Source organism: Gouania willdenowi, chromosome 1 (genome assembly GCF_900634775.1).
Source record: "Gouania willdenowi chromosome 1, fGouWil2.1, whole genome shotgun sequence".
NCBI lineage: Eukaryota > Metazoa > Chordata > Actinopteri > Blenniiformes > Gobiesocidae > Gouania > Gouania willdenowi.
In genome coordinates, this window is record NC_041044.1 from 20,348,553 (window position 1) to 20,367,435 (window position 18,883).

An 18,883-nucleotide genomic window follows, 5' to 3' on the forward strand; every position below is an offset into this window, starting at 1 on the left:
TGTTTTCCCACACATGGACAGAACATTGTGTTTACATTGGCACATAGCACAGCAAGGGACACATATTTCAATATGGAAAAAAGAAAGCAAAGCAAAGACCTTAAAATGAAGCCTTACCAATGGTATGTGTACAGTAATTTTACAACATTTGATCATATTTACCCATTTTTATCTCCAAACACGTAGCTTCCATAAAGTCTTCTTGACTGGCAGCCCCTGTAGATAAAGCCCCCCACAGGTAACGCTCCTCCACTGGACTGCAGGTCATACACCGATGGCTCGTTTTCTGGAGGTGGAGAAAAAGAAATAAAAAGTTAGATTTTGATACTAAAAACAGGCTTGTTCTCTGGTAGAGATGATGTTTGGGATAATATACAAGGACAACACACTATCAGATGCCTTGTTACGACTCTTTTTTAAAGATGAATACAGGTCATTGAAGATTATGTGTAAATAAATACTAGTGATTTTCTTTTACATTCCTGAAGGATGAGCATTTCTAGCTTTTAAAACACTTGGCTGCTCTCAGCTGTTTTTCATCAGCCCTGGACCATCGCTTCAACCATTATTGTTATTGACAGGTTTAAATCTTGCAATATCACATTCTACTGGCAATGGAATGCTCCGCGAGGGGAAGTATTTCCAGATCGACTTATTTTTATCCGTCATTGTCTCCACACCCATCCTATGGGTTTCTCAGAATTTATAGACAAAAAACTTATTACAAAACACATAAACAAAAGCAGATGTTGTTCAAGAGCATCGTGTATTTGCTGAAATATGTGAATACCAGCACACAAGAGGCTTTTCCTTAGTTTGAGTGGTTTGATCACATAACTTGAATGAAAGTTGAAAAGTATCCCTGGATTACTCAAAGCATTTACGAATGTCAAAAAAAACATGTCGTTTGTGAAAAATGTTCAGAGAATGCAACAAAACGCATTATTTACCATAATCCTTTCCCATGCTAATTTCCAATATTCTTCCGGCTGATGTATTTTTGCCACTGGCATCCGTACAGAGGATTGGGAAACTCCCATTGTCTGTCTGAAGCCGATCAACAGCACACCTACGTATAAAAAACAAGGAAATATCTATATCTAAATCAAAAATAACTGGCAAAAAGCATCTTTTAACAACAACCCACAATAGACCATGACCTTCATCAGTTTGTCGTTCCAATGGAGTTTGTTACTCACCTGCCTGGGTCATGTAATCCATGAGCAAAGATTTCAGGAGGCTGATTGGTGCTGTTGAAGTAGGGGTTGTTCCGTGGTATGAAATAGGGTGACGTACAACAGTCAGTGTCCACATCTACCCTTAGGACCGACCCTGTGAAATCACTGCAATCATTCAAAAACACAAACAAACAAAAAAAACCTTCACGATGGACTCAGTCTTGGGTTAAATGTTTCACACGCTTTTATAGTAGGATCTTTGGACTTATCGTCTCACCTCAGTCCATCCATCTCCTCCATATCGTCTAGTGTAATCATGCCGTCTCCCAGTATGATGTGCAGGAGTCCATCGGGGCTGAACAGAAGTTGACCTCCTAAGTGCTTCCTGTGCAGCTCTGCCACCTCCATCAGTACCCTGACTGTCCTGGTGTCCACCTGGTTTGGGGTTTTTCTGGTGAAAATCAAACAAATCATGAGCTGGGTTTCCATTACAAATTTTCGCAAAATAAAAGCGATATTTATAAATGTCGACAAAGTATAATTGCGCTTTGAACGTGTTTCCATTGAACGTTGCTTTGGGCAGGAGCCTCGTAACTCCCGTGAAATCTCATCCCGCGAAACTTCGCTGCAGAAAGACGGACGCTCCAAACCTTCTTATAACACTCTGCATTCCTTTGTTGTTTCACGTCTAATGTGGCAGTCATGATCTTAAAGTCTAATGCTAACAAATGTCCCGTTCTCCTCTTCTATTTACACGTACCGCGTCATGTTTTCTCAGAGAGAAGTGGTCCATGTGACCAGGTACGTCATGCTCTGTGATGTGTATATTTGCGAATAAAGTGTTTCCATGGCGCTTTTGCAACACTTTTCATTACCGAAACGTCTGAAATACTGTACTTTCTCATGAAAGTGTCAAAACTTTTTAGCAATATTTGAGTGCTTTTTTTAAAATGTAGGCGTTTCCATTACCAGTTTTTATTGCGCCATTTAGATTTTAGATGATTTGATCGTGCCAGTGAAGAGAATGTTAATGTGATAATTTAGTTTTATTGCATTCAACTCTTGCATTGCCTTGTTCAACAGGCTCACATTTCCCTTAACTTCAAATATCACCGTAACTCAATAACCAGTTTGACTTTTCCCACTTTGAACACATAGTTAAAAGGAATTCTAACAACATGTGGAGAAGAAATGCTGATATTGCATACACCCCATAACACATGCCCCCACACAATGGATTTTGGTTTTATGGAGACATTTACTTTCATTGTAACAGCTTGTCTCGTTATGGCAAAGATATATCACAGGTTTTAAAAGGTTGCTTAGTTTTAAGAGCAAAGTGAGGGTTTAGTTTCCCAGCAACTACATCATGATATGTTATTATGGGTATTTCAGCCATTTCTACACAGTAGCTTTTCAAACAAAACAGAAATCTCCTAATCTATTTTAGCTTTAAATGAAAGACTGCAGTCATCAAGTCCTATACTATAATGAGCTCAGATCACGTTATTAAATCAATCATACACTCAAACACTCAACAGTCTTTGTGAGACAAGATTGTTTTCTTAACCAGGGGCCATTGTGAAAGACGGTGTGATTTATTGACACAGAAAAAGACAAAGCAATCATTACTACGGTGTTGCACGTTCCCATCAAAATACCTCTCACTGGTAGAGTTTTAAGGCTTGTCGTACAGTTTTAAGGCTTGTCGTACATTTCAAACCATTCTCATTCACTTATTCATGTGTGACTGAGCTGAGGCTGAGCTGTCCAGTGAACATTCAGAGCCTTTTTGGGTCGATTTGGCACCCACTTCTCCCATTACCTGGAAACGGTGTACTCGACCACACGGAGAATGTGGTCGTGCGGTCCAATGGCCCAGCGCTCTTGGTTGGTGGTGTAGGAGACGTAGAGCTTGCCATTCTTCTTGTAATTGGGGTGGAATGCCAAGCTTAGCAGGCCTCTTTCATCTCCAACCTGCAGTCAGATGAGAAACACAAAAGATCCAGGAGTTAATTATGTCTCTCCTCGGCTTCTGCTCGGCTGTGCAACGGGTTGGAATCACCCCCCTTGGTCATCTTTATTATCACTAACACGCAACGCTCGGCCCCTCCCTCCTACAGTTGTAAAACCTCTCTAGTCCCTTCTATTATTTGTCCATCACATTCCCTTTCAAACCCCTGCCATTCTCTCTATCCCTTCTTTAAACCCTGTTTTACTCCCTTACCAAACTTCTTAAATTAACCATTACTCTGTATTGTAAATTGTTCGTCTCTTAGTAAAGAGTCTTTGCCTTCTCAACAACACCCCCCTCTTTGCAGAGTCTTCTCTGCAGCCTGGTTATGTGTGATTGTCCTCAGGGTCGATGGGCCCCTGTGACGCCCGGACCCTCACGGTGGCCTCCATTGTGCAGTGATTTTTGTGTGTAATCTTTGGAGGATATCCGTGAATGCTACGCTGAGAGGGTGAAAGAATTTATTAGCTCACTCGCAGTTCATAGAGAGCACAAAAGTGCAGAGTGCTTCAGTCCATGCTTTTTGCTCCCTGTCCCCTCACTCTTTTCTGATTTACGCAAAATCCATGCAAAACTCAAGGGCTGGATGGGAGAAGGCAGAAAAGGAGGGAGGATTGACTGAAAGGGGGGGGGAGAAGAAAACCTAAACAAGGAGGGAGCTGCCAACTCCCACTGTCGTGGCAACATGTTTAGAAAACATCTAAATTACTTGTGTAATATGTAAACCTTTGTCTCACCCCGGAAGGAGCTCCATCAGTTGTCACTACCTTGGTGGTCCTTCCATCATAGTTAGTTAAAATAATCAGCTATAACCAAGCAAGCCAGATCTGCTCTTTTATTTATTTTTATTTATTAATATCTCTCTTACTTCAAAGGAAAATACTGATTCAATAAAATATCAACATAAATCAATCAATATTATAATGAAAACCTTAATGTTGCACAAAGTTGCCCATAAAACCCTGGTAGATCGATCCAGTCATCCTAAACATTGGTATACTGTATTGCAGAGATGCGCAACTTCTGTGAGGGCCACACACATTTAATGATCTGATCTGAGGGCCACATTATCAACATTCATGTTAGCATTTGAAGGAATAAAGTGTTTTTGATGTAGTTTTGTATATTTTTTCTAATTTTGTGTGTGTTTTTTTACTGTTTCATAAGTAATTTTCTGTATTTTTGTTGTCATTTTGAGTGTTTTGCGTGTTTTTGGAATCATTTTGTGCATCTCTGGTGTCATTGTATGTGTTTTCGGAGTCATTTATGTGCATTTTTGTCGTCATTTTGTGACACCAAACAGTGTCTTGTTCCTCTACTAAGAAACACAGTAGGTACAGTATAAGGGATGAAATATTAGCTCCCTTTACAAATGACTTTCTCCACCAACAGCAGGCGAACAGTAAAAATTTGGCACCAAAGCCTTAAGAAACAAGCATTACATCAGCGAGCTGTTCGATCTGCAGCCAAATTAACTATTGCTTGATTAAAAGAAGACAAAGTGCCAACCTGAGGTTCCTGGGCACAAATCATTTAAAATAAATGCTGCCAAATCAGCAGTAGGTATAAGATTGGTTGGCACAGCGTGAATAAAAAAAAAAATGACTGAAAAGGTTCATTTAGAGAATGTATAAAACATGGGGTTTATTTTTGACTAGTCTGAAGTTCTGGTGGATTAAAAAGCTATAAATAAAATGAAGTTGTTTCAGCTACAAAGTACACTCGGGCATATGCACTGAAATATATCACAGCTATATACTGTAGTACTGTGCAACTTATTCAACACAGGAGCTACAAGTCCCTCTTCCTTATACTAGGGGTTCTCAACAATGGGGTGTGGAAAAAACTAAGACAATTTTTTTTAAGAATATGAGTTCATTTTTGCTTATTTTTACTCTTTTCTGCAAATGCACCAAATTTGCCATATTTTATCCCATTTTCATCAGTTTTTCAGACCATATTTTGCACATTTTAATCCATTTTTGCAACATTACTCCCATTCAATGCCTTTTCTGCAATTATTTTCCACTTTCAAGACATTTTAATCCCTTTCCACCACATTTCCAACCTAATGTCACATATGTTGACCTATTATTGTCCCTTTTAACCTCTTTTCACCATATTTTTGCCAATTTAGCCACATTCACAATTTGTCATGTCCATTATTTGCTAATTTAAGCTCATTGTTCCAACTTTTTAAATTACATTACCCCAACGCCCCCTCCCCCGAAGTCTGCCACTTTTAAGCCAATACTGACACTTTGAACCCCTTTCACCACTTTTTCCTGCAACTTTTAACCAATTTCTGTCGTTTATAAAATCCCATTTCACCACCATTTATTGGTCACTTTCAACGCAATTTTCTCTGATTAAAACAAGGATTTACATCTTTAAGATGACTATATACTATGGCACAAATAATAATAAACTTCCTGGATAACAGTGGATATTATTCAGATCAATAAATAAATGTGGTTATGACAGATTCATAGAACAATGGACTTTCATTTTGCTGACTTTATGGATGTACCCAAAAAGCTCTCCCCTTTATTCCCCTACAGGTACAGTGGAGGTCCCCGGTCTCTGGCACCTTTATTTCGAGAACCACTGCTTTATACACAATGGACACATACTCAGTAGAAGTCTAATGTGTGGTGTTTCAAATAGCTGTAATATCAAACTGAGACACTGAGTTTGATCAAATTGTCTTTCAACAATTATGTTACTCTTTAGCAGTCTGGCCAGGGGTTTAGACTGAATCTCCCATGAGGTATTATCTCTTCATTCTTAAACACCTGCCTTGACATTCGTCTACTCCCAACATTTCTGTTCTCCGGGGCTTCAATGTTGAATCTGTCAAACTGCTGGCATCGTGCCACACAGCGCTGGGATCAGTTGTTATCTCAGATCTTATGGTGCATTACATGGCATGCTGACACTGTCTCAATAGCAAAGACAGTGACAGAGGCACACACACCCACACATGGCTGTGATTTCTAGTTTTGCAGCAGCTGTTTTTGGGCCTTTGTTGACACGTGTTGGCTCACGCACGGTTACTTTGAACCTTTTGATCTTTTCTCCAGCAAAATAAATTCCACGAGTTGACTAAAGCATAAACAATGTCTCACTCAAAGACAACGTGCTTCACGTAGTACCCAAACAAAGCCTACATCCCATGTGTAGTACTGAGCTGTTCTGATCAAATGTTCCCTGTAAACAACAAGCGCCACGATGGCAAACGGAACAAAAGACAATCCATTTTAGGGGTGCGGTTATCGATTATATCAGTAGTCGAGTATTCTATTGATTATTCCATCCTTTAATTGAGTAATCTGATCAAATGTACTTTTTCTTATTGAAACATCAATTTTTAATAGAGAACAGATAATAAAACCCATCACTTAATAATTTTCTTTTTCAAATAAACAAGGAATTGTTGCAGCCCTAATCCATGTAAATGGAAAAATGCCTGTCATATTTTTTAAATCCTTTTCCTTTCCTTTAAATAAATGCTTAGCAATGCAGACAATTGAGTCTGAAATATTGGGACTAGCATGTAAATTTGCCAAATAATACCATACTTTATTGACTTCCAGAACTTCTCTGAGCTATGAATTTCAAATCTCTCCATATTTACCTAATGTACCTACTGTAATAACAAAGAGCAGTGTGGTAAGTGTGTGTATGTGTGGAGGAAGTGTGTGTGTGTGTTTCAGAGGAACACCCACAGCGCAGGTAGAAGTGTGCAATGGTATAAGTGAGCCCTGTACTGTTTCTGCGCAGTTGGGCTTAATGAACATTGAGTGGATGAGCAGAAGGAGGGGAATGGCATTGTGGGAGGAAGCACAGAACATTACTATCAAAGCATGTGCACGGGGCTGGTGATAAACCCGTTATCCATCTCCTCTCTCTTGGGTTCTTGGATTCCTCTCTCTGTATAAAGGGAGCTCCATCCTGTTGATGCTGCCAGTAAACACCTTAGCCCTCCCCTGCTCCCGTCCACCCCGTGTGGCTCAAAGATAATTCCTGCAGCCAACATCACAGAATAGGACTCGTGGGACCTGCAATGGTTTAAGACACGTCTAATTGTCATAATGGTCAGTTTATCTTGAATCAGTTTGGATGAAATGTTAAGTGAGCTAAGAAGAGCAGGGAGAGCAATCACGCAGGGGGGTCATTACATATTCAAATGCTGCGTTTTGTTTGACTTCTTGTAAGCAAAGAGTCTAAGTTGTCAGTGGAGGCACTTCCTTTTTGGAAGTGAGTCCTCCAGACATCTATCTAATATCTGCTTGTGCAATCCAAACACATTCTGAGCAATTTGGAGGCTATGAATTCTGAGATAAAATGAAGACTGTAGTTAAATAATAGATTGGAAATAAACGAATGTGATAGATATCATTGAAAGCACTTAAAGCACCTATGTATAATGTCAAAGACAAAAAAAAAAAGATAGGACATTTCTTCTGTCTTCAAAACAGATGCAACTTCTGCTAAACTTTTTGCATCGGGACATATTATGAAAAAATCCACTTTTGCAGTGTTTTTGAACATATGAGGTAACTTGAGTGTTCACCGGCAAACAAAATGTGAAATAAATCCATCCTGTCCTTTGTTTGTTGTCTTACAAAACAGAGATAAGTGCTCTGTTTCAACTTTTCTGAGTTTGTGACATCACAAGTTGAATCGGGCTTTGCTTCGAACTCCAGCTGCCGAAGACACAAGAAGGAAGTGGCTGGATTTCATTTTTAATGGCAATGTCTCATCCGTAGTTGGGAAATACTTGTTAGCGTGTGCCAATCACTTCACCCCCGACTGTTTCCATAAACTCATTACTCGTTTCAGGACACCCCGCGGAAGAGAGGGGCGGGGGGGAGGGGGAAACGGAGAACTCTGAAAGAGCTGTTTTATACTGGGTCTTAAAAATCCCCTTCTGCTTGATTTATGTTATGTTTTGACCAAACACAGATATATCATTTAGACCACAGGGAAAGGTGAAAAATTAGTATATTATGTCCCCTTTAATTGTTTACCTTATCGGTTGAAGTACTGTAGAAATTGAAAGCAAATTTATTTTGCAACAGGGCCTTTAATATAATGACTAGCTGAGAAGTGACGCATTCCTCCACACAGGTGCATGGCTTTGGCACAATTAGGCACAATAGTGTTTTGTAAAGGTTTAGCTTGATGATGTTAAGCTCAAACAGAGAAAGGACACGTCACTAATGTAATTTGTAAGTTGATTTGAATTGAACTGAATGTTTACTACGTGCTACATTCTTGATAGCCCATGACGATACTACTATCTCTGAACGTTACACAGTGCATACCAAGAACTAAAGGCAATCCTTTTCAACAAGAGCACTCAGAGAATGCAAACCTCTACTAATTATCCTCCATTAAAAAAACAATACAGTAGGTATACCTTTTTTTTTTTTAATCACAATGGAATGTTCAACCCAGATAGTATCTGGATGAAACTCGGTGGGGTAACAGAGAAACCCTCGACATAACTGTGTCAGATTTCATAATGATCGGTTTGTTACAAACCGAGGTATAAACTTATGAAATTTCGCCAATGATGAGATAATTATTTAATTTTTAAAACTGATCCAGAATCAGTATATTGATCCAAATTTCCTCCAACATTTAATGTCATCTTCCATGGCATAAGGTCTATCTTTGGTTTAAATTTTGACACAATCTGCACAAGTACTTCTGACATAATCCTGCTAACAGTCAAACAAATAAATAAACACTGGTGAAAATATTACATCCTTGAAGGAAGTACGGTAATAATACTTTAAAAAAGAAAAGCATATTTGTATTTTCATATCTGAACGTTTTTCCTGAATGTAAAGATACATGCCTTAAAATTAGACTTGGATCATTCAGTAGAAGTAAATAGTGGATAGTCAAATAGTTTAAGCTGTTTCCTTGTGTCACATGGGGAGAACAGTTATTGGGTTTACTGAATGAGTCATATGCAGCCTATTTGGAATAATATGGGAAAGATAGCATCAAGCCTTCAGATGAGAAATAGAAAAGAACAATGTGTGCAGTATTCCACATGTAAAAGTCAGATGCAATAACATATTTAATGAGTGACTGCCTGAATCGAATGCTAAGGGTGAGCTAGCATTACCTTTAGCGGATGTTGGCTCGCGATCAATGCAAAACTCCATGTTGTCCAGACTTGTTTTTAGTCTTGACTCAATTGTTTTAATACAGTATTTATATCGCAAACAAATGTCACTCTTGTTCGACTGACATTTTTTTTTTTTTTATTGCATTACCTCCGCTAAAATCACCTGCAAGTTATTTCACCAACATTCCTTTCCTTTGTTCAGTTGAAGCGATCAGGACAGATTCATTCCTACCTTCAGGCCACTCTGCACCAGCTTGTGGATATCCAGAAAGGGCTCCTTGATTAGCTCAAGGTCATGGTTGAGTATCCTGACAATGCCCTCCCTCTCCAGGATGAAAAGCCGCTGGGAACCATCACCGCAGTGCACCACAGCCACCGGCTGCCTCAGGCCACTCAACACCTCCTGGGCACAATAGCAGTTGTGTTTGTGTTTCCTGGGTAACAAGGACAATACAAAAAAACAAAAAAAATCAACCATTGTTTATAAATTCCAAAGACTAATAGTAATAAAAGTGAATGATTTTGAATACCTACAGTTAATAGCACAAATTAAAACGAGTAAGCAAAATAGTTTCAGATCCCAGTATATTAGAATTAGTGACAAAGAATATTTTGACAGAAATGTCATGCTTTTAATTCTGAATTAGCCAAGGCATCTTATGCGTTGCTGTGCCCCACTGGCTTTTTATCTCATATTCTGAAATGGTAGAATATTTTACATCCTTTATTTAGTTTATTAGGACACAGTTGCAACACCATTTGACATGTTTTGTTCATTGTAGCCTTTTAAACCAACCACTTTGTTTATTTTTACAACATGCAATGAAACATGTTTCCTTTGTGTTTCGTCTACACAGTACTTCAATGGAATACCACATGTACTGCGACATGCAGTGCACAACCATCCTTTCTGGGAATTGGATAAAAATGAGACTTTTTTCTAGATTTTTTCGCAGTAAGTAAAGGCTAAATCCCATACTCACTTGCTCTTTTTTTTTTTACCCCCAAATAGAAATTTTAGACCAAACGTGATAAATGAGCCTCTGACCCACTAACTGTCAGAAGGTATTTAACAGAATCTTAGTTGTCCCTACCCAGGTGCACACGCTTCCTGGACTTCTTGCCCGAGGGAAAACTGAGATGAATGGGATCCTAACTCGGACAAAAGGGCAAAGCCCTCTGTGATGTAAAGACCTTTGTACAAAGGGAGGTGAATAGAATGACGCAGGAAACAATATTTTCATTAAGCTAGCAAAGCTGAGCAAAAACAGTCCAGACAAAACTTGGGGATTATAGGAGAGCCTCCATAGCATTTCAGTCTGGAAACATGGATCCAGATCACAGTCTGTTATACACTGTAGGCTAAAAAGATTGCTTGTTTCACAATAAAGCATCAGGGAAACCAACAAACCTGCTGATTTCGTCTATCTTCTCATCTCCCAAATAGTTGGAATCTGGCCCGTGTGGATGTCGTCTTTGAAAATCTGGAAAGCACGGACTGGCATCTCTCCTCCCGTAGTACTGACAGAACTCATCCACATCAGCTTGGAACAGCTCTAGCAAACATGACCAAAAAGAAACACAGACTTTATTCCGACTGCACAGTTAATACATTTTACAGGGGAAAACTAGAAGAGTCATTGACATTTTTCTATACATTTTTCTTGCAAATTCCTCTGTAGCATGCATTATTCTATGCAATATCATTTTATGCATGATGATAATAACATAAATTGTGGCAGAAGACAAGAGAAGTAATGCAACAAGCTTGTGTGTTTGGGAGGGTTGGGAATATTTTTGAGCCAAACCAAATCTTGGCTGCACTCTGCTTGAAATGAACAAGTGTGGAGAAAGCAGGCCAAACCAAATGGATCACACATTAGACATCACCCGACAAAAAAAAAAGAAATTCTGCCTGTTCCAGACAACAAAAAGATATCAATTTCAGGTCACCCTGTCCTGACTTTTTCTGGTTCAGGGAAAGCGTGATTCTGCAAAACGTCAGAGCTTCCCATGGAAAAGATTGTGTGGCTGTCAGTGTTTCTTAAAACCCTGATTAGCAACAAAGAGTCAGTCAAAGTCCATGTAAACTTTGAATACAGGATTGGATTTGTAGTTGCAAGAATTTTCACTTAATGACTGAGAATTTTAACAGATAAGCAATTAATAGGCATGCACTTTCTCTCAATGAGGGACTATCACTGTGGTAATACGTTTCATAGTGGATAATGGAGAATGTTCATGATGATTCCTTTGAAAATCTTTATTTGGTTTATTCACATTTTTGGAGTTTTTTGAATAAGCCCTAGGTATCCGAAAATAGTCTTTGATTTGAAATAAAATGCTAAAAACACTCCCAGTATTCTTCTGAAAGATCTGTCTGTTCTGCATTACTGAGCCACACATGGTCACAGCATGTGAAATAAAATATGTAACTTGTTAAATATGGCATGTAATTCTGAATAAACAAGAGTGTTTTGCGGGTGAGAAATGTTCATTGCTAAACAAAGACATGGAGTTTCTCAATGCTGATCGATAAGTTACAAGTTCAACACGTGAACCCCCATTACACCTGTCCTTTGTTTTGTTTGACCTGCTGCTTTGACGGAGCTCAACGCAATCATTGCAAACACAGCCGCACATGGCTAAGGAGCGAGCCAGTGCAGCCACAACTTTAATCCCAGCAAAAAGGCAATGTGTGCAGTTGGCCTACGAGGCCCGTTGTGACCTAAAAACAATCTTGCCAATATAGTTTCCTTTGCTCGATCCCACAGAGGACACAGGAGAGCAAATACACCAGTGTTAAAAACACAAACAAGACTCTCCCTGTCCCTCCTTTCATCTCCATCTCCTGCCACACACCGCAAGGACTGACCGCACCAAATACTGGAGGTGATAGGATTTCCCCTCAAACATCTAAACACAACATGAAGATCAAACACACAAAGTAACTCACACACATCCACACTCAACAAACACACACACACACACACTGCTCTGGTCATACCACCCACACTCTTGTGTCTGCAGTTATCTTAACCATGCTGGTTGGGGACCTCGGGTGCAGGGTGGGGGTGTGGCCATGGGGTGAGGGAAGATATGGGAGAAAAGAAGTATGGAAAAGGTGGAAGGCCCCAAGGCACAAGTGAAATTTGAGGTAGTAAATGTCTTTATGGAGAAAAGGGGGCAAAGTACAGCGCCTAATCAAGGACTCATAGAAAGTTTCATGGGAGCAGAATGACAGTTATGGATGTTGTAAAGGCTACTGTTTCAACTAAAAGAGTGGAGAAGGATATGTGTGTGCACACAGTTTCCATTAATAATTAATAAAGAGAAAATTGCACAACCAACATCAAGTGGTGGAAACAGGTCAGATTACTGGATTGAGTACACAAATGATTCCAAAACAACAGCCTTGTTACCTACACCAAAAAAGTTGTGTTTTTGCTGGCATTCTTTTATTTATTTGTTTGTTAGTCTGTTAAAAGTCTAATTCCAAAACTAATGGACTGGTTTTAATGACATTTTGGATAAATCTAAAAAACTGTAAAAAATCAGTCAATCAATCAATCATACCTTGGTTCGTAATTGACCGATCTTTATGAAATTTATCTCAGTTATGCCGAGTTGGGTCCTCACTTACATCACCAAGTTTGACCTGAATCAAATTCAAATTCTGCAATTAATTCAGATTTTTCGTGAAAATGTAGGGTGTCCAATACGGACCTTCTGTATCGTTATTAATGGGGATAGACATTTATTCCAAGCCTTTATAGTGTGAATGATCATGGTACCATGATTAGGATTTTACCTTGGTAGAGGCTTGTGCTCTCTGAGGGCTCTTTTTTAAGATTTATGAATGATTAAAAGAAGGAAAGACAATGCAAATACCTGTCAATAAAATTTTAGAAAAACTGCTCTCAATCATGATTTTATTGTTGTGACTGATTGTCTGAATAATTACATTTTTGGTGTATTTCGTTTATAAGGTTAATTTCGTGTGCGTTTTTAGGATGAAAAAAAGGAGATTGCTGAGAAAAGAAAGAAGGGAGAGTGAGAGAGCAAAGCAGAGTGTGAGAGACACAACCCTGTCCATATTCCTGGCTCCACAGCGCTAAAGTTATACTTCCATCTGGTTATCTTCCAAGGCAACCTGGGTGGCCCACCCAAAGTACTTGACATCTTGATGCACTTCAGCAGTTTTACATACACACAACCTTTGTAGAAAAATAAATGTGTCATTCGTCACCACATATGCTGATCTGTAGGAGGCTGAGGGGGTAAGCAGGGAGGAGGACAACAGTGGATGGAGGGAGGTGGGTTTTCTTTTTCTGGATTACACTCTTGGGCTTTTTCTGTTTCAATCTTGGAGCCCATTATGTGTCTATCAATTCACGAGCAAGTGTTGTAACTCCAGACAGGGCGACTTCTTCCCTCTCTTTACCGCTGGTCTGCGGAGTCCCGCTGTGCAACCACAATTGTCGTTCAAGTGTTTTACATGATAGGCCTGTGGGTCATTATACAAAGATGGCCTCAGATGGAATGTGTATCTGTTTGATATTTAACAAAAGCTGAAGCACACCATGTGGGTGGGTTGCATCCATGTGTGTAAGAAACTGTTCAATGTTTGAAAATCTCAGCAGATCTAATCAGTTTGAAACTTGAATTAAAAAATGGCCAATAGTTTATGTCTTTATCCAATTCTGATCCCTTTTGATCTAAATCACATCGTCAGGTTTTACAGCACGTATTCAAACTACATGCACAATGAAGTGAACCTGAATCTCAAGGGAAATGTTTTGATGGAAGGGCACAAGACAGGTTTTGAAGTGACAGTTTATGTCTAGGGAAGACGAACCACCCAGCATGTCATGTCTAGACCACATCTTGGGTGCATATGCAACCAGGGGGCACAGTGAAAAAAAAAAAACACAGATTCTAAGAACAAGCAATCAGGAAAAACTTCCTTTGGTCCTTGGTTTCACATGAGTCTGGAACGATTTGTTCAGAGAACATTTATTTAAACAATTATTTGTCTTTAAAACTTGAAGCAATTCCATCCCTGTCTGAGGAATGATGTCAAACCTGTGTATTGATGAGTCTGTCTTATAGTTAAAGCAAGGTTTGCATTATTGAAACCTGATGGTACAAATTCTAAGGTACAATAGAAAGGGAAATAATAAGCAGGACACTGAGAAGCGAAATGAGCTCAGTAACAAATCATGGTGATGTGAGATGAAGTAAGAGCTCGATAGACAAACATCTTCAGACTAAAGCATTGACAAATGAGGTCCAAAAACCTGCCAGTGGAGCAGATGCAACCTCGGCTTGAATGAAAACCAACTAAAGCCTGAATACTAATGAATCACAATCAAACTTTACAAATGTTTTGCTTCCCATTAGTGACATTCCTTGTGCGTATTCATTTAATGTGACATCTATGAGCATTTTTACTAGTAATTACCTGGTATGTGCCCCCGGCAGGTGTAGTAGAACTCGCGGCAGAAGTCCTGGCACAGGCGTGGCAAGTCTGGCTCCCTGTGTGGCATTTTGTCCGTGTCCGAGGAGTGGAACAACACCTGTGCGTTGGGAGAGCACCGAGCACACTTGATCTCCTCCAGGAGACGCCCACATTCTGTGTTGTTGGTGGAGAAGATCTAGAGATCACACACAAAATAGGACCAAGGCTTAATTAAAATTACATTAAAGTTTATTTCTATTTATTACACAAAGAGTACAAAGGGAAAAGTTCATTTCACACAGTGAAAGCACTTCTGATATTTTCATACTGGAACGCAAGGTGAGCATTGTTAACCTTTAAATGGACAAATATAGTTACTTATAAATCAATGTTTTTGTACATTATTCTCATAACTGTATTTAATTAAGTATGAATTATTCCTGAATAAGACACTGATTAGACCAAGCTTTGAGAGCTGAGTCAGTCCCGACAAAAGCCTCAAAAGACCCGTTATCTCAGTCCAAGCACAACATACAAACAGTTTATATCACTGACAACCTTAAACCTGAGGTATAAAAATACACCAATGTCCAAAGATTAAGGCAAATATTGCATTTACATGCATATTTCTTATATCATCAAGATGAAAAACTGCACATCTGGCCTTCTTATGATGTTGAGAACCTCCTAATATTTACAAAGTTTGCTGTTTATCCGACCACTATGAAACCTTTCTCTCCCCTCTAAATTTCAAATAAACGCATTTACCTTCTGTGTATTATCAGTTTATTCTCTGTTATGCGTGATCAAATAAATCATCTCATTCTCGGCTTCCTTACACACACAAACAATTAAAGTCAAATTAGAAATCCAAAATCTGAAAGCTCTTGCGGCATAAAATGAATTGAGGTGGAAAAGGAAAGTCTCAAAGCCTGACGTGGAGTCATTACAGTAAGGTACACATCGAGATAATCCAAAAGAAATTACAAGGTTTATTGACATAACAAATCAGATATAACAAAACACAAATTGAATCTGTTTTTTAGGCTGAGAGCGCTGCTGCCTGGGCAGCGAGGCCGGCAGGCGGGCTGCGAGTGGTCTGTTGCTCTGTGTGAGGTCCAAATGTAAACACCAATTTAGAGATAGACAGGCACATCATTCCCACTCTAGTATCAACAAATTAGCAGTCTGTCGAAGTCCATTAGATGAGGAGTCCCAAGGCTAACATATGGACACCTTTCGCTTGACGAGGTTGGAAGAACTACAGCAGGCAAGGGAAAGGTCTTTGGTCTTCAAGTAGGAATGAGCTGCAAACTGTGAGAGGAAACCAACTTACCCACACGTGTTTGGAGAGAACATGCAAACCCCTCATAGAAAGGGCTAGTGGTCCTTTGAAACCACATTATCTTTGTAGTGAGGGAGCATCACTTAGCCCGAGTTCACTTTAGTTCAGTTTTAGGACGTAATTCACCAATCTGAACCATATTTAGATTTAGTCATCTAAAAATAATTCTATTTCCATGTATTTACTGGGTATATTTATTCAGTTGCAGGCACAATCTTCCAAGCCGAGGGTTACCTACCCTTCCAATTAGCTCATTAACCATCATCATTAGTTTCATCAAGTGAAAAACACTTTTCTCCTTTCAATGCTGTCCTAATTGTGAAGAATAATTTAATTAGCTGCAACTTTTTCCATAAATACTGGTCTAAAATAAGAGAGCTTCAAGCCAAGTTAACGTCTGCACGCCTGTGTGTGTGTGTGTAGGTGTGTGTGCGTGCGTATGTGTTGCATTACTATATTGTTCTGCCCCCTCCACTCATGCCATGTCGTGTTGTGGGCATGCCTGCCCTCCTGCTCTAAATTGCCCATTGATTCCCTGAGCCATTGGCTGGCACAAGGTCCACAGAGAGTCACATTTGTGTGCTCTCAACCATGCCCTGTGTCCATATGTTGCTGGGATGGGCTCCAATGTTGCCATCATCCAAACCAGAACAAGGAGACCGTTGTTGCCTTTTGCTGAATCCCAGTGAGTAAGTGTTCCTCAAAAGCAGAGAGAGAAAAAAAAAAAAAAAACCAGTGAGGCTTAGCTGTTGCCACATTTGTACGAGGTCAAGAACACTGCCACAAAACTGGGATGAAAAATGCTAATGGTGCATGAAAAACATCTTGTTCCCTCGGTGCTTACATTCAATTTTGGATGACAACCTACAATGTGCAGCTTCACAATTGAGGCTCGGGATTATTTCTTTCTATGGATGCATATGAATTGCCGGTTAGCAGAAAAACAGGGGGAACAAAGGTACTGATTTGTAATACCCTATTTACAACACAAGAATAAATCACTTGTCATTGAGTTGCAAAAAACCTGCAACAGTGCCAGACCCACAGGGGCAGAGAAACCGAGGAGGAGAGAGGAGGTAGACTGGGGTGGACAACATTAAGCTCTAACAAAACACTTGTCCTCAGGGAATAGGTGTAAGTTTGTTGGCAGGGGGATATAGTGAAGGACACACACCCACTCAAAGGCATTAACACTTGGACAGGGGCTGATGACTGGGGGAGAGTGATGTTCTCCAGCTTCTCCCATTAGTGAAACCAACAAACACAATGGTGTTGTTGTTATTCTTTTGCCATAATCAGAAAGGGCTCTGTGTGTGGGCAGTGTAGTGGGGAGGAGGAGAAGTCGAGTTTGTCCCATTCAGCTTCGCCCCCTCCTCTTATTTGCATGACTTGAGCAAATTAAATGATGCAATATGGCTTTTTTGTCGCAACACAAAGTGAGATACCACCCAGCCACTGAATGATTCCTGGAGTGGTTTACATGAGAATGGCCCGGTGAGGATCCAACGGAATCTGCTACAAGTTGGCCACTTTTTTTTTTTACTGAATCTCAACGTAGAGACATGGTTTCAAAATAGTTATTTTAACATTTTCTTTTCAAACTAAATTACTTAAAAGGCACAAATGATTTTAATGGAATGGGGCAAGAAAATTACCAGTGAACTATAATAGTGAATGGCAGAGATGACGAGATGCTGCAGTAATAGGAGCAACCACTCAGCCAATAAAACAAATTAAAAAAACAACTATAAAACACTTTACTATTATCCAGTTGACCACATCCATACTTTTGTGTCTAAATCTGACAAGTATAGCTGACTCATTATGTAGCATAAATGCTGTGAGCATTTGTCATTTTAACACCCAAGTCCACTGAGTATGCTGAATAGTAGAACTGGGTATCGGTTCAGATTTCTCAAATGGATTCAATTCAATCACGATTCAATTAGATTTTAGATTTGATTTGGAATATTTCAGTTCCAGTACCAATTTTACCTGAATATGAAAGAGATTCTCATAGATCTAATTCTCTATACAGTAGAAAGTAACTAACATGGTTCATGTTTAAATGAAGAAGTGAACCCACAGCACTGCATCACACACTGGAGTAGAGACCTTTTAAATGATAGATTTTATGATTCAATATGAGGCCATTCAAAGGAAAAACAATTCAAATCTATTTCTTTTCTTTTTAACCCAGCCCTACTGAATAGCATTGCAGTATATGCAAATTTCAGTATTCCTTTTTAAGAGAAAGCCAAGAAAAACGAGCATGCCAAAGTGGGGGAAAAAGCCCCTTACAACAAAAACAGAGTTGAAAATGAACTGAAGAGGGGATCTTCTGCATGATTAAGAAGTTGGTGGTGTCATTGTCTGCCCTTGGGCAACACACTGACTGATGGACCACCACGTTGCTGCTGACACCTTGCATGGCTGTTAGCTTTAGTGTACGAGTGGGTGGATGAGATTAAAAATTGTAAAGCGGTAGAAGTCAGTTTGGTCATGATGAAGTTTCGGCAATTTGGCCGGAAAAGATTCATTCATTATGGGATGACAGGTGCAACAAACATAACTATAACTGCTCGACGGGCAACCGTGGCTCAGTGGGTCATTAAAATAACCGAGAGGTTGGGGGTTCGAATCCCGCTCTAGGAGCCAAGTCATTGACGTTGTGTCCTTGGGCAAGGCACTTTACCCACATTGCCTCGTATGAATGTGGTGGTCGGAGGGACAGATG

The 18,883-nt window shown here is 39.6% G+C and overlaps 1 protein-coding gene across 1 annotated transcript in view; it reads right to left on the reverse strand.

Moving 5' to 3' along the window:
* hhip (hedgehog interacting protein) overlaps positions 1–18,883 on the reverse strand; it is a 33,296-nt gene that overhangs the window by 13,337 nt on the left and 1,076 nt on the right. Inside the window, exons 2-9 of the mRNA XM_028458204.1 lie at positions 14,805–14,997; positions 10,752–10,896; positions 9,573–9,774; positions 3,004–3,155; positions 1,456–1,629; positions 1,200–1,343; positions 951–1,069; positions 163–286 (exon numbers count right to left, since the gene is read on the reverse strand). Coding sequence (XP_028314005.1) covers positions 163–286; positions 951–1,069; positions 1,200–1,343; positions 1,456–1,629; positions 3,004–3,155; positions 9,573–9,774; positions 10,752–10,896; positions 14,805–14,997 — 1,253 coding nt within the window. The remainder of the gene's footprint in view (positions 1–162; positions 287–950; positions 1,070–1,199; positions 1,344–1,455; positions 1,630–3,003; positions 3,156–9,572; positions 9,775–10,751; positions 10,897–14,804; positions 14,998–18,883) is intronic.